The following is a 15,205-nucleotide window of genomic DNA, read 5'->3' on the forward strand; positions in this document are numbered from 1 at the left end:
GAAGATTGATAACAAGATAAGATTCATAAACATTCATAAAAGTCAGAGGTACATAAGCTAATGCCATCCACCACCTGGATAGCCTGGGTAACCGCCTGGGTATCCTTGCGGTGGTCTTGGTGGTGGTTGATAAGGGTGCACTGAATGCTCCGGATGCCCTTGATAACCACCATAACCAGGATATACACCATACCTACCATGGGAAGGCATTTCCATTGGAGGCGGCATCGGTGGTGGCATTGCTGACGGCATAGGTGGTCCTTGCATAGGCATTGGCGGTGGATTATACATTCCAGGTTTCGGTGGCTGGCCATATGGCACATGCCCACCCGGTCCACCACCAGGCATACCCATTCCCATACCAGGCATCCCCATTGGCGGTGGGCTTGAGTATGCACCCGGTCCCGGCATATATCCTGGGTCGGGCATAGGTGGGGGCTCGGCGTATGGCATGTAGGGCGTGTGGCGCCCAGGTGGGGTGGGTGGTTTCGTGACGTGTCGTCCATGATACGCAGCTGGTGGGTATGGAGAGTGTGAGTGTGAGTGTGAGTGCTGCAATGATGGTGTTGATGTTGATGGTCTCGAATGCGTCGGTGGTGGTGGCGCTGGCTGTTTGCTGTCATTATCCTTCTTGCCCCCACCGCTGTCATTTTTCATTGCTCCTATACCCAAATTAGCTATCGAACTAAGCAATGAGGAATTCTTGCCACCACCGCCATCGCCCTGTCCACTGCCACCTTGATTCCCACCGCCACCACGACCCTCAGCATCTCCACCGCCGGCATTTGCGGGCGAGGCATTTGTGTTGATCAGCCCCCATAATCCTCCGCTCGTAAACTCATTAACTCCCTCCTGACTATTGCCGTATGGATCATTAACCGTTTGGACATGTGTATGAACCTTGTTGGATGAGTCCATGCAGCTCTGTTTGTTCAAAGCACGCTCAATTTGGTCTATCTTGGGCCCTTGTGCCTTGACCCACTTCTTCATGAACTCGCCCATCTTCGTCTGTATCTTGCTATCCTCATTAGCGAAGTATGGGTGATGTATTACTTCCAGAATCTCGTCGATTATACTGTCAGGATTTTCCTGGTTGCCCCAAGCTTCAACAATTCTCTTGGTCGTTTGGCTAACTGCAATTTGAGCCAAGTTCCCGCAAGGGTTGTTCAGAAGGTGATCGAAATGGTCCTTGGCGAGACCAGTGTGCGTTGGATCTGAACAGTTTGGATCAGTGTATACCTCCAATTGGTTTTTTGTTGCTAAAAGCTCTTCTGAACCCTTACCAATCGAGCTCTTGGCCTGCTTGATAAGAGGATCAATGAATGGCTCGAGAGTGGAGTAAATAAAGACGGCGATCGAGTTGGATATCTTTTCTACTAACGCGCTCAAACCTGGAATTTTATCTATTGTCACTTCGATTGTCTTTGACACTCTGTCTCGGAAACACAGTATCTGCCATAGAACAGCGTATTGTTCCTGGGGGCTCATTTGATCAGGGGATCTCGACGTCGAGCGGAGGTTGCTGACGTCCTCGAATTCTCTGTTGAGTGAGCGTTGTCCACCGCCACTGTTGCTATCTGTGGTACTCCTAGTGAGTGGAACCTTAGAGCTAACTCCGTCTAATTGGAAGATGAGGTCCCTGAGTGTGTCGATGATTGAATTTCCCCCACTTCCTGGCTGACCGCGTGACTTTGTAGTAGAACGATTCACTTCATTATGAAGATCTGAGACGGATGCTGAGGTAAGCTTGTCACCAGCTTCACCTAATACACTGGCTGGTGGGTGTCTGAGTTGGGCTGGCAAGCTATTAGAAGCCACCCACCCATGAAATCCATACCACCAAATGATCCTGTTACTATTGGGGGTACGTTTTCGCCGCTAGGAGCACGTATTCTTACATTTTCACCAACATGTGGAAACACATCGGTAAGCCCAAGTTTGTAAAGGTAGATTTCAGCAAAATTGGAGTGCGCAGAAAAGTCAGCTAATGTATGGCAGCTTGTACCGAGCCAACGAAACGCTTCGAACTCATCTTTGCTGTTTTTAGAGTTCTTATACCTTCTTCCATACTCGATGCAGAGACGTAAGCGTTCACGAACGAGGGCAGTGGAAGTATCACAAACGCTCTCATTAGCGATGTAGTTCTTCATGCCAGTGCGCGGATCAATTTCCAATTCAATTTGTTGAACAGGTCCTCTGAGACGTTCATCGTACTGTTTCGCATCATCGGGGTAGCCTGTGTGTGGGTTAGATGGACGCAAGTAACATGACCACTACCAGCCTTTTGGATTATCAATGTGTTCTGTGGGGAGATAAACGCCTAAGCGCTCATCGGTCACTTCAAACTCTTCCGTCGCGTAACCGAAAGCCAAGAAGGACATGACCATGACGATGTTGAGGATTGTCTGCTTATTTATCTTGGACAAAGCAGCTGTGTCATTCGCTTGTGAATAATCGCGGAGAAAATCGTAGAAGTAGATGCGCTTGACATCAAGGCTCGTGAATTTGGTACGCGTCACAGCGGATAGAATACCGCTACCAGACTTCTTATAAAGATCTGCGAGTGCATCCATAATATCACCATGCCGGAATTTCTTTCTGAATTACCTGAGCAACAGTTTGACTTATCGGAGTAGGTACTTACCCCTGCTTAACCTGAGCATCGGTTTGACGTATCGGGGTAGATACTTACCTCTATACTAGCGTATGAAGGACTGATAGCTGTGAGATTTCCGAGATTTCCGAGTCTGATGACTAGTCCACGTACATATTACCAGCACCAAATGCACTGGCTGTAGTTAACAACACGGCCACGATCAAGAGCAGAATAACGCCATTTCTCATTTTGACTGTCAGTGACAGAGTGAGTGCAATAACCTCAGTGTCATCGACGTACAAAATGGAAAAAATAAAAATCAAGATATACAATTCGTTATAAATCAGCATTGAAACAAATGCAGTCGAGCATTGGCCGTAGCTTCCTTGGATTTCTTTGATGGACCAACGTCATTATCTGTCCAAGGGCGCTTCCTTAGCTCTTTATCTCCGCAACTGTTGCAGCGAGTGTAATTTCCATTACCATACAAAGTGCGCTCAGCTATGTTGTTATTCTTACAATCAAGATTTGCTTTGTTATGATGTGTTGATTGGTGTGTCTTGGTTTTATGTTGATATTGAAGTGAAATTAATTTGAATATGATTGCGAGAAAGACGCCGTTCAATACCCACTTTTAAGTACTGGATATGATTTGGTACACTTGATAAACCCAAAATAATCACCCCCAACGAGGCGGACGTTACACGATGGACTGAGACATAGTCGAAAACATACGCATATGCACAAACACAAACAGCCACTGGCACAATGACTGGGAGTGCTGACAAGCTCTTTGCTTCAACAAAGCTAAATCGAAGATGTATCTATGTCGATCTAATGCAGTATGACCTTACCAAAACCAATGAACTGTTTCTGCATGTGATTATAAAGCACAAGATCCATCCTGTTGCCGAGAGAGCAGTTGTGTTGTTCAGCTTTTGCTAAATCCAACTCAATACGACATCATCTTTTCCGCCGTGATAACAGCACTTTGAGAACATCTTAAGCCTCGCATTATTCAAGGTATGGATCGTTTACTGGTAGCCCGTTGCTCTAGACCTTCTTGCCAATTAACAGCCTGCAGAGAGCTGGAATAGTTATGTGTATTGCTATCTTGGGATATATATATCTGGGCTATTTCCGCTTTACAGAATGCTGCTTGGCGTGTACGAGTAAGCCAAGTCAGAACACCACAGTAAACCGCGAAAGAAATGGAATATTGAATTCGAGTGAAACATCACATTTTGTGATCCAATTTATTATATAAACCATTCAACGCCCCTATTCAATCGAAGCATGCCGCCTCGACCAAGCCGCTAGGCTATCCATGAGCAGATGTGTGGCGGTCCAAACAGCCAACTTTCGGAGAAAATACCCGAGCTTCACGTACTTTAGCCACCCAGCTCCGCTCTGGAAAATTTACCATTTCACTTTCTGCAGTCACAGAGAAGATGATTGCACTTAGAATAGTATTCGGATCAAAGTTCTATCAATGAATTATTGAAAGATGCTTATAATGTGTGAAGAGAAAAGACACATGGAACATTGTGTATGATCAGCTTCGAGCCATTACTCAGTACGATATTTTTCATGAAAGACATAGTCGCATACGTAAACATACATTCGTATAAATTCACATTAGATGGCGTTCTTGAAGAACGTCGTAAGGCGCTCGTAAGCTTCGACGTACACCTTCTTAGCCTCCTCATCCTGGAGGTTACATCTAGCAGCAGCAAAGCCGTGAATTGCCTTCTCAGTGTTAAAGTGATGGTACGCATTTTTCTCCTTAAATTCGTTTGACGAGAGGATATCAATAACCTTCTTCACTTCACTTCCATCCTCGTCTTTTGATGGGAAGAATCCAATTGGTGTTTTCACCTTCTCCACCACGCCAGCATCCAGCATGGCTGGGTGGAGAACAGCAACAGCGTCAAACAGCTTAGCATCTTGTGTAGCTGCGTTGAGTGCGATGGCTGCACCCCAGCAGAAGCCAACAAGACCAACCTTGTCATGTTTAGCACGCAACTCACCGCTAATGTTGATCAACTCAGGGATACGTGCTGGTGGTGCAGCCACAGTGGAAAAGAATTTGCCGAGCTCAGACTGATCGGCTTCATTTCCCGGAGGAAACTTCTCTAAAGGGAAAGGTTTACCGCGGAAGAAGTCAGGAAGAACAACTCGATATCCCTTGTCTGCTAATATATCTGCACCTTGCAGCGTCTGATTAAAGTAGCCAAAGATATCGTATATTCCAACTAGCACAGTCTTTGAGTCTGCTGGACCGGTAACGTAGGCCTTGTTGAAGTAGCCAACCTTCTCGTATTGGCCTTTTGGTTGGTAGTTTGTTTGATCGATTACGGGTGGGATTGAACAGCAAGCAGCAGACATCTTGGTGGTGTGGGATGAAGGATGTGGATAAGACTGAGTGATGTCATATTAGATTTGAAGCAGCGGCTGTTTCTTTTCAGTTGCTGATATTCGATTTTTGCTCATCTAGATTTCATTTCATGACAATTTTGGGATTAGTCCTTGCTGCCCTGTAAAACTCAGTTGAGGAATGACCTTTAAACATTCCTGAATATCGCGAATGCCGCAAATTCCGTAAGGCTAATGCTTTTCATCTGGTTAATCCTTAGACTTGTATAAACCCGAAACAAATGTCAATTGCAGCTGCGAGATTACCACTGGATTTAGAGCTCCCCAGTGAGAAAATTCATACAACACACATCACAGAAAAGTCGCAGAAGCTGCAGAAGCACGACAGTGCATCTACACTCAGCCTCCCTCTCCACGACTCTGTTGAAGTTCAAGAAAATGTTGAGACAATCCAAGTAGAAGCCGATACTAACCACATGAACAGGCTCACTGTCGACATTGACGCGACTAGGAACGTTTCAGCATCTCCCTCAGGCACATACAATGAGAATAAACGCTCATTTGCACCCAGCCCTGCGAGCGAACAGAACAACGTCGAGGAAGTTGGTCTGTTTCAGAAGTCTTACTATCCTAACTTTATACATGCATTGAGAGACTCAAAGTCTACTAGCAGCGGCAGGACTATTATTCTTTGCCTGGATGGTACTGGGGACCAGTTTGATGGCGATAACTCTAACGTCGTGCGTTTTTTCAGATGCTTGAAGAAGGATGAGCCATCGAAGCAATTAGTCTATTACCAGGCTGGATTGGGTACTTATGTACGCGTTCATAGGCTTCTAGTCAAGACATTACTGACTCATGTCACAGACCACTACGCGCTCTGCGAACCCAATCACTACCAGGTTGTCAGCAATTGGTGATGTGACTATTGGTGAGTTCTGTTTTGCCAAGTTGGGTTACTGCTCACACTCAACCAGGCTCCGGGCTCGGTCATCACATTGTAAGACACTCAAATTACGTAAAAAAGAGCGCTAACAGCGAAATAGCGCGACGCCTATGCATTTTTAATGGAGAATTATACCAAAGGCGACAAGATATGCATGGTCGGTTTCTCTCGTGGTGCGTACTCAGCTCGTGGTTTAGCCGGAATGCTTCAGAAGGTGGGATTGGTGTTTTACTCCGAATGAGCTGACTTCTTGACAAAGGTTGGACTCCTTCCCAAGGGAAATAGAGAGCAGGTGGGATTTGATTGATTGATTGATTGATTGGTTGGTTGATTGGTATTAGGTGGGATTTGCATACCACATGTTCAAAGACAACTCAGATGAAGGCTGGAAGATGAGTCAGCTCTTCAAAGAGACCTTCTCAATCAAAGTGAATATCCACTGGATAGGCGCATGGGACTCAGTGTCGTCTATCGGGTTCATTCCGCGTGATCTACCCTTCCACAAATCGAACAATGCCGTGAAAAATTTTACGCATGCAGTAGCACTCGATGAGCACCGCGCCAAATTTAAGGCAGGTCACTGGACGCGCTCTGATGAAATGGAGGTACGCATAGGTCCATGGCAGCGTCGAAAGGAGGAATTGAAACCTAAATTCGGAGACATAAACGAGATCGAGGAGGACGATGTTATACAGGAGCAGAAAGACACAGAAGAAGATCCCAAAAGGGCGGTAGAGAAGAAGCGCGCTAAAGTGATGAAAAACATCAAGGAAATACGTAAACGTACACAGAAATCTAGTGGTGAGGATGATACCAGTGTAGATGCATTCAATCCGGAGATTCAGGCGCAATTTGAGATGCTGTTCGAGCTTCAGGATAAGGAAGATCTCAGCGAGACTAAAGTAAAAGAGGTGTTTTTTACAGGTTGCCATGCAGATGTTGGGGGAGGGTAAATAAAACTGGACGCATCATGGTAACTTTTCCACTAACGTCATGATAGGGCCGTTGCCAACCATACTAGACATTCTTTGGCTCGTATACCACTCAGGTTCATGCTAAGACAAGCCTTCAAGGCTGACACAGGGCTCTTGTTTTCGACAGATCTTCTCGACTATTACGGCCTCGACCTCAACACATTGTACCCATACGTCACTCGCCGCCCTCCGGCGGCTGAGGGGGCTCCAGAAGGCTTTCCGGAGCTTCCTCAACAAGATAACCCCCGCAGAGTGTTTCCAGAAGCTGTCGAAGATTACTACGATGCGTGAGTGCTTTTAGTTAGCTTGGATGATGCTAAAAGTCTCAGGCTATGCCCTTATCATGATTACCTCAATTTGTCAAAAGGCTGGTGGGTCCTCGAGCTTTGGCCGCTAAGAGAGATCTACCAAGATGGTCACGGCAAGTATAGAAAGCGTCTTGCGCCAAACCTTGGCCATCACCGCGCCATAAGAGGTACTAACAACAAGTTCCACCGCTCAGTGGCTATTCGCCAGAAACAGATTGGATATGATATTAAAGCGCGCATGGTTGACTCGCCTACTGCTCACTGGGTAGGCTGAGACGCGCTTTAGTCACACCGAACCATATCACCACGCTCATTCACTTAATTGTTCTCACGCTTCGCTCAAATATTTGCAAACACGTACGCAACGAATACAATGTTAATACACTCCTTAAATCCTAGTACACTTATTACATTACTTTATTTGAAAATCCAATTCTTTTGCTCCTAATGCTCCTGCCATACATGAATATTCACTTATTAACTTGCTTAGCATAGCCTGGGCTTCTCGAAAATTCAATTCTACCGGTAATGCAACATCTATTGCGTGACGTTGACGTCATCCTAGATAGCTACAGAAATGGGATTTGCTGAGATTTTGAACGTATATCCAGGCTCCTCAAATGATATTTATTACTGATATACGTCTTCAGGTTGTCACACAACTCACAATAATATCAACTGCTTCCGGTTTTGGATTGCCAGGTCATGCGAAGGTACCAACTGATAAAAGTGGATAGAGCATCCAATTATTATTTAATGATTCTTTGAAACCCGCTTGTGTAGCTTATGTGGGGCCGATAAGTGAGATTGTCTGCAGGCAATCATGAGTCATTCTGCCACTTGCAGATGACTCAGAGAAGGATGTCTGGATGTCTATTGGAGGATGTTCTGGAGCACGAATCACATCAAAACCATAGGCTGGCTCATCCGAGTAATCCGTGAATGACAGAAGTTACTATTACCACGGTCATGGCGCAATACTGCAGGATAATCAAGGCAAATGCACTTGTATTGATGTCTGTTTACATTTAGGAATCCCGCATTGCACCCTTGAGCACGCAATTCATGCGCCATTCACACCATAGGTTTATCCAGGATTTTCAAATGCGGCATTTCAGGCCAAAAAAACGTATAGGCATAGGTTTTAGATGGCGAATTATCCACGTAATTAGCAAACTACATTAAGGTTAGCATGCATTTGATTACGGCGATAATGGTGAAGATTTTAACCGCATTAGATCAAATTCCAAAAGGAGGATTATAGTGATGATATTCAGGGATTATATATGTAAATAGGCTTATATGAAATAAAAAGCAATTTTTTAAATGGAAATGGGTGCGATCACATTGTACGGCTCTGAAGACGTGGAGTTGACAGATTGTTCACAACTTCCATCATCAGCGCACCGGGCAAAGCACTGTTAATTTACAAAGCTCAAAATTCAGCAAAATATTCAAATTGATCAAATTAATTCCTTCCAATTTAGGAATTTTGCGCCGAATCCATTAGCGTATCCAACATCACAATACGCAACGACACGAACAACACAGTCAACACAATTAAAATTTCTTAATCATGGGATTTTTCGAGAAGAAAGATGCTTTGGATGTAGAGTCAGCAGCACATAAGCTTGATTCTGATAGCAACCTCGAATCCTCCATTAAAGAGAAGTCTCTTTCTTGGCAACAAGCAAGTTTTTTACTTTTGCTTGAATACATCGTCATCGCATTGCTAGCGCTGCCTTCCTCATGGGCTAGTCTTGGCTATGGTGGTGGTACCATTGCAACCATCATCCTTGGTCTCACTGCCGGATATACTCAACACGTCTTATGGCGCTTCTGCCTCAAGTTTCCAGAAGTACGCGATATTCTTGACGTGGCTGTTATTCTCGTTGGTGGTGGTGCGTCTTATTTTTTTATCATCAATTATGAGCTAATGTGACAATATCAGGTAAATGGGGTAAAGTGGCGTGGACGTGCGCATTTATCGGATTAGTACTGAATAACGTTGCTATTATGGGATTGCATATTGTCCAATTCAGCCTTAGTATCAACACTCTCTCCGACGGTGCGAGATGCACGCAGGTGTTCGCCGTTTGTGGCACCCTCCTCATGCTGCTCATTTCCCTCTTCAGAGAATTGAAGCACATGTCTCTTCTCGGGGCTGTAGCTTCCGGAAGTATGCTCGGCTGCATTATACTCGCAATGATCTTCTCAGGCGTGCAGGATCTCCCCCCCAACCACTCAGGCGGGCCAATCATCGTCGAGCCGTGGGCCCGAGAGGGAGTCGGTCTTGTAGACGGCAACAACGCTGTTCTCAACATCCTCTACACCTACGTTGGTCACATTCTCATACCGACCTTCGTGGCTGATATGAAGTGAGTCGTCATCTCGACTATAAGCCTCCCCCTAAACACACCCTAGAAATCCAAAAGACTTTGGTAAAGCCATCTACGTCTCTATCACTGCAGAAATTGTCCTCTTCTCACTTGCGGGTGGTATCATATACTCGCAGGTCGGTGCGGCGGACATGACAAGTCCTGCATACGGATCACTCCAACCTGCCTTTCAAAAGACCATTGCGGCATTTGTGTTACCAACCGTAACCATTGTCGGCGGTGTATATTGCCTCGTCACTGCGAAGACTGTCTTTTCGAGAGTATTCGCTTTCAACTCGGTACACAGACGGAGTCATACCGTGAAAGGATGGTCTGCATGGATAGTCATCATTATTCTGCTGTGGATATTAGCTTACATCATCGGACAAGCAATTCCATTCTTCAACGATCTCATTTCGCTAATTAGGTGGGTTTAATTGCTTTTAGCGGCCTATGAATCACACTTACACTCATCTCAGCTCGCTGTTTGACAGCTGGTTCGGTTTTGTCTTCTGGGGCATTGGATATTTCTTTATCTACCGCCGCAAGTCCTTCAGCGGTTGGGGCATCGTGGAGGCGCCACTCAATATTATCATCACTATCGTCGGATTTGTCCTATTGGGCTTGGGCACTTATACTTCCGTAGAATCCATTATAGAGAGCTATGACACCGGCAGCATTAAATCACCTTTCTCATGCGTCGATAATGGCTTTTAAGGTGCTTCTAAAAAGCTTCTCGCGGTTTTGATGACAGATTATACGGAAGATGTTCACTTTTTCTTTACCTTATTACCTTCTTTCTTCTAGGATTTTAGAGACATTTCAACATGCTTACGCTTTATGTTTTTACGGATGAATGCTGTCAAAGATATATCTTGTAATTCTACACAAAATAGACATAATATCATATACGGAGTTACATACAATATACAACAAACGCGAGAGCACCGAAAAAACACTATTCACATAACATATTTGAAATCATAACGTTCATCACCAGTAACGCCATTTCTATCTTGTTCATCTTTTTCCTCCTGCGTCATGGCTTCCTTGCGTTTGTTCCGTGCTGTGTAGTTGACCCACTGGGCAGCATACAGGACGCATGACATAGCCATCACTGACATACTGACAGCGTGTCCAATCCTGTTGGTAGTGTAGATTTGGCCTGCAATGATACCACCAATGTTACCAAAACTCTGGTTCATTCCCATTCCAGTTGAGCGCTTAGTTACACCGCTCGCGTTGGTGTTCCACATTGTTAGATTAAGGCCAACTGTTACGTATATTCCTGTCCCGCAGACAAAGCATGCGAAGTATTGTACACCGACTATATCATCAACGCCAAGCAAGATGGCATATCCGGCAACAGTAATAAGAGACGCTGTGATCAGCATCGGTACTCTGTGATTGTAGCGGTCAGCAACCATGGCGCATATGACATAAACGATCGCAGCCCAACAATAATTCGCAGCCGAGAGAAGATTGGCATTCACGTAATTGAATCCTAGGTCTTGAATAATTAGCACGAGGAATGTGGAATATCCAAATAGACAAGTGTCAGCGCCCAGCTGCGCGATGCAAGAGTAGTATACGGCTGGGTCTTTGAGACATTTTTTCACTTCTGTCTTATAATCACCCATGAACTGATACTTTGCCCCGTGTGCATACCTCACTTGCATTAGATATTTCTCCCTCTCATTGAGATACCAGGCCGATTGACTATCCTCTGCCAGAAGGAAGAAGAGCACGATGCCCCAAACGACGGTGAGCAAGCCTTCAAATAGGTAGAGAATCTGCCATCCTTTTAAACCACCACCATTCAATTGTAAAAGTCCAGAGGAGATAAGGCCACCGAATGCGGAAGAGATGGCTGCTGCGACAAACAACATTGCTGTCCTAAATGCAATCTCGTTTCTTTTGTAAAAAAATGTGATGTAAATAGCAAGGCAAGGGAAAAGAGCGGCCTCAAAAGCACCTAAAATGAGCCTCAGAGCAACTAGAGTTGCAAAATTTTCCTGAAAACCACTGCCAATGACTACAGCGCCCCACAAAATCATTATAGCGCTCATCATATATCTTACCGGAAATCTTTTCATAAGACTTGATAGAGGTGCTTCAAACAGGACGTAGAGTACGTAGAACACACTGGTTGCAATGTTAATGCCATTCGAGGGCATGTTGTTCAAGTCTTCTACCATTCCGCCTGAGGCTGCATTTCCAATGTTGCTTCTCTAATATGGCGTGAGTGTGAGGTGTCTGAAATAGACAACTACGCACGTCTAAAAAAGATAAGAAGTAGGAGAAGCTAGTAGTAGTCAGATTGTATCTAAAGAAATACTCCAAACTCACCCCAAAACAGGACATATGAATAGGTCTAGCTTTCGCACTAGCTTTTTTTCTTCTTTGGGATCAATTTGGACAGTGGAGAGGTCTTCCTCATGGTCATTGATACGGAAAGACTGGACTGAACCGTTGATTGAATTGTTGTCCTTTTCTTTGTCGTTCATTTTGTGTTGAGTGTTTTATTGACAATATAAATCACGCGAGATAAGGAAGTGATAGTAATATATGACCAATTCTTATCTTATCGCTTAGAAGAATGCTGATAGCTAACTTCTGACTTCTGCTGACTTCTGCTGACTGCTACAAAGACACGAGTCTTCGACCACCTTCGGCTCTACTCCAAGAATTAATAAAACCAGTCTATTTATATCACCGAGCTGCGTGATCTTGTTCACTGCAGGTTGAAATTTGACAGCTTTATAGTCAGATGACGTCGTCAATTTCGTCTATTGGTTCTTCCCTGCGGAAAATCCGATTGAGATTAGTCTTATGAATATTTTCAGCTCACGCTTCCTGCAGTGCCCTCCTGACCCAGTCACACCATCGGCTGGGCAGATAAGATTCATCTCGGCTAGAGGTTTCGCTTCAAATAACCTCTAAGACCTTGCTATCGACTTCGTTTCGTCATACAACCAAACAACCAACCAATAACGAAATGACAATTCCAGACAGATCAATACGCGTATCCGCAGACAGAGGTGGTACTTTCACAGATATTATAGCCAGCTTTCCCAAGAACGGAAAGCACGAGGAGATTGTGGTGAAATTGCGTGAGTTTAGTGGTGGAGGTACAAAGACTGCACTAACGAGTACTAGTATCGCAGGACCCCAACAACTACGCAGATGCTCCTACTGAGGGTGTGTAGTACTTGATTTGATCCGAGAAGCCCCCACTTAACCCACGCAGGCATCCGCAGAGTGATCGAGATAGCCACCGGCGAATCTATTCCACGTGGCCAGAAGGTTCCATCGAAGAAACTCGATAATATCCGCCTTTCCACCACTGTAGCGACCAATTCACTTCTCGAGAGGAAAGGGGAAGAGCACGCGCTGCTTATCACGAAAGGATTCAAAGATCTTCTTGAGATCGGCAACCAGTCACGTCCAAAGATATTTGATTTGTCAATTAAGCGCCCATCGACGCTGTATAATGACGTCATCGAGGTAGATGAGCGCGTCACTCTCGTTGGATACACGCAAGATCCAGAAAGTGGAGAGAATGCGGTGCAGTTCGACGCCAAGGGCCGCATTGCCCGTGGCTACAGAGGCAAGGGTTGGGATGGTCAAGGTGACGCAGAAGGTCCTGGCGACGTCGTGATGGGTGTGTCGGGCGAGGCTGTGCGTATACTCAAGCGACCTGATCTCGCTGTTGTGCGCCAGGACTTACAGAGGCTTTACAAGAAAGGTATACGCTCACTCGCTATTGTGTTCGTGCACTCATACACATACCCCAAACACGAACAGGAGGTGGCTGATTTAGCTCGCAGCATCGGTTTCACGCATGTGTCTGCCTCCTCCCAGCTCCTGTCTATGATTAAAATGGTGCCAAGGGGGGTGAGCGCAACTGCCGACGCATACCTCACCCCGGTCCTCTCAGACTACATCAACGGCTTCTTCCATGGCTTCGACGACGCTATCGGAGATGGTAGCGGTGCTGACGGGGGGTGCAAGGTAGAGTTCATGGGCAGCGACGGCGGGCTGTTAGATTTGAGGAACTTTTCGGGCCTCAAAGCAATCTTGTCAGGACCTGCAGGTGGAGTAGTCGGTTATGCGCTCACTTCCTGGGACGAAAAGGCTAGAATACCAGTCATCGGTTTGGATATTGGCGGTACCTCAACCGATGTAAGCAGATTCGCTGGCGCTTACGAGACAGTGTACGAGACCACGACAGCAGGTGTTTCCATCCAGTCACCGCAGCTTGATATAAACACCGTAGCTGTGAGTTTTATAGCTAAATCCTCGCGCATCTAACAAACAAACACAGGCCGGTGGTGGATCGTGTCTTACTTTTAGAGACGGGCTGTTCCACGTTGGACCACATTCAGCGGGTGCACACCCCGGTCCAGCCTGCTATAAGAAGGGTGGACCGCTGGCCGTTACTGATGCGAATCTGTTTCTCGGTCGACTTGTTCCATCGCGCTTCCCGCGCGTGTTCGGACCCAACGAAAACGAGCCAATCGATCCATCGGCATCTGCGGCGGCATTTGGGGAGCTAGAGAGGCAGATCAAGGCGGAGACCAACGCAGAGCATGATTTGGACGCTATTGTCTATGGATACCTCAAAATAGCTAATGAGACAATGGCGAGACCAATACGCACGCTCACGGAAGCTAAGGGCCATGCGACGTGGTCGCACATTCTCGCAGCTTTCGGGGGTGCTGGTGGTCAGTCAGCTGCTGAGATAGCCCAGATACTAAAAATCTCGCGCGTTGTTATCCACAAATACTCGTCTATTTTATCAGCATTCGGTTTGTCGCTTGCAAATAGGACTTTCGAGAAACAACTGCCAAGTTCAAAGCTGTGGAATCAAGACAGCAAGCCTGAATTCACGAAGAGGTTGGATGAGTTGGCGGGAGTTGTCAAGCAGGAGTTGAATTCACAGGGCTTCGATAACGAGAGAATCACTCTGGAAAGATACCTCAATATGCGCTTCGACGGGAGTGACACAACACTCATGATTACGACAGACTCGGACGAACACTTCCACGAAGCATTCAAGGAACGCTACATCGACGAATTCGGCTTCCTTCTTGAGTCTGATATTATGGTCGACGATGTTAAGGTGAAGGGGATTGGTAAGACTTATGATCAGCTCGGAGAATCTGCGCTGAGCGAGTACTCCAATTTGAAGCGCAGGCCACTCACGAAAAAGGACGCTGACAGTACACAACCATCCTACTTTGAAATTCAAGGCAAGGGCCAGAGAGTAGAGACGCCGGTGTATGTGTTGGATAACTTGCAAGTTGGAGACACCATCACAGGACCAGCCATCGTAATCGACAATACGCAGACTATCGTGGTGTTACCAGATTGGATTGCAACATCTACCACTCAATGTTTGTTTCTTGAGTGCGAGAAGCTGAAACAGTAGAGTGGAGTGCATGTAGAAATTAAAAGGATTAGAAATTCAAATGTATCTACGTTTCGAAATTAGAGTATAATAGTAAAGCAAAAAGGTATCAATTGAGTGGTGTATTCCATTGATAGATCTAAAAAGGGAATAGAAGGTAAGGGTTAGTAGAAATGTTAATTTGGGAGAAAATTCAAGTTATCAATCTAGCTGT

The 15,205-nt window shown here is 45.6% G+C and overlaps 6 protein-coding genes across 6 annotated transcripts; 3 read left to right on the forward strand and 3 right to left on the reverse strand.

The window, feature by feature from the left end:
* Window positions 1-57: 57 nt before the first annotated feature.
* Window positions 58-2,844, reverse strand: J056_004704 (uncharacterized protein; the record flags this gene model as incomplete). The annotated part of the gene is made up of 6 exons (XM_009269894.1): window positions 58-1,775; window positions 1,823-2,236; window positions 2,363-2,598; window positions 2,645-2,655; window positions 2,693-2,714; window positions 2,768-2,844. The coding sequence occupies 6 exons, from the start codon at window positions 2,842-2,844 to the stop codon at window positions 58-60; spliced, it is 2,478 nt and encodes an 825-aa protein (XP_009268169.1).
* Window positions 2,845-4,234: 1,390 nt separating this feature from the next.
* J056_004705 (uncharacterized protein) lies at window positions 4,235-4,984 on the reverse strand (the record flags this gene model as incomplete). The annotated part of the gene is made up of 1 exon (XM_009269895.1): window positions 4,235-4,984. One exon carries the CDS (start codon window positions 4,982-4,984, stop codon window positions 4,235-4,237), a length of 750 nt encoding a protein of 249 aa, XP_009268170.1.
* A 269-nt stretch (window positions 4,985-5,253) lies between these two features.
* Window positions 5,254-7,474, forward strand: J056_004706 (uncharacterized protein; the record flags this gene model as incomplete). The annotated part of the gene is made up of 8 exons (XM_009269896.1): window positions 5,254-5,790; window positions 5,840-5,903; window positions 5,950-5,972; window positions 6,019-6,132; window positions 6,178-6,210; window positions 6,260-6,867; window positions 6,919-7,179; window positions 7,222-7,474. 8 exons carry the CDS (start codon window positions 5,254-5,256, stop codon window positions 7,472-7,474), a joined length of 1,893 nt encoding a protein of 630 aa, XP_009268171.1.
* Window positions 7,475-8,776: 1,302 nt separating this feature from the next.
* Window positions 8,777-10,295, forward strand: J056_004707 (N amino acid transport system protein; the record flags this gene model as incomplete). Its single annotated transcript, XM_009269897.1, has 4 exons — window positions 8,777-9,101; window positions 9,152-9,578; window positions 9,625-10,005; window positions 10,058-10,295. 4 exons carry the CDS (start codon window positions 8,777-8,779, stop codon window positions 10,293-10,295), a joined length of 1,371 nt encoding a protein of 456 aa, XP_009268172.1.
* Window positions 10,296-10,540: 245 nt separating this feature from the next.
* Window positions 10,541-12,085, reverse strand: J056_004708 (uncharacterized protein; the record flags this gene model as incomplete). Its single annotated transcript, XM_009269898.1, has 3 exons — window positions 10,541-11,809; window positions 11,856-11,883; window positions 11,928-12,085. 3 exons carry the CDS (start codon window positions 12,083-12,085, stop codon window positions 10,541-10,543), a joined length of 1,455 nt encoding a protein of 484 aa, XP_009268173.1.
* A 491-nt stretch (window positions 12,086-12,576) lies between these two features.
* Window positions 12,577-15,012, forward strand: J056_004709 (uncharacterized protein; the record flags this gene model as incomplete). The annotated part of the gene is made up of 4 exons (XM_009269899.1): window positions 12,577-12,691; window positions 12,738-12,779; window positions 12,829-13,859; window positions 13,906-15,012. The coding sequence occupies 4 exons, from the start codon at window positions 12,577-12,579 to the stop codon at window positions 15,010-15,012; spliced, it is 2,295 nt and encodes a 764-aa protein (XP_009268174.1).
* Between the last annotated feature and the right edge of the window lie 193 nt (window positions 15,013-15,205).

Source organism: Wallemia ichthyophaga, assembly GCF_000400465.1.
Source record: "Wallemia ichthyophaga EXF-994 unplaced genomic scaffold scaffold9, whole genome shotgun sequence".
NCBI lineage: Eukaryota > Fungi > Basidiomycota > Wallemiomycetes > Wallemiales > Wallemiaceae > Wallemia > Wallemia ichthyophaga.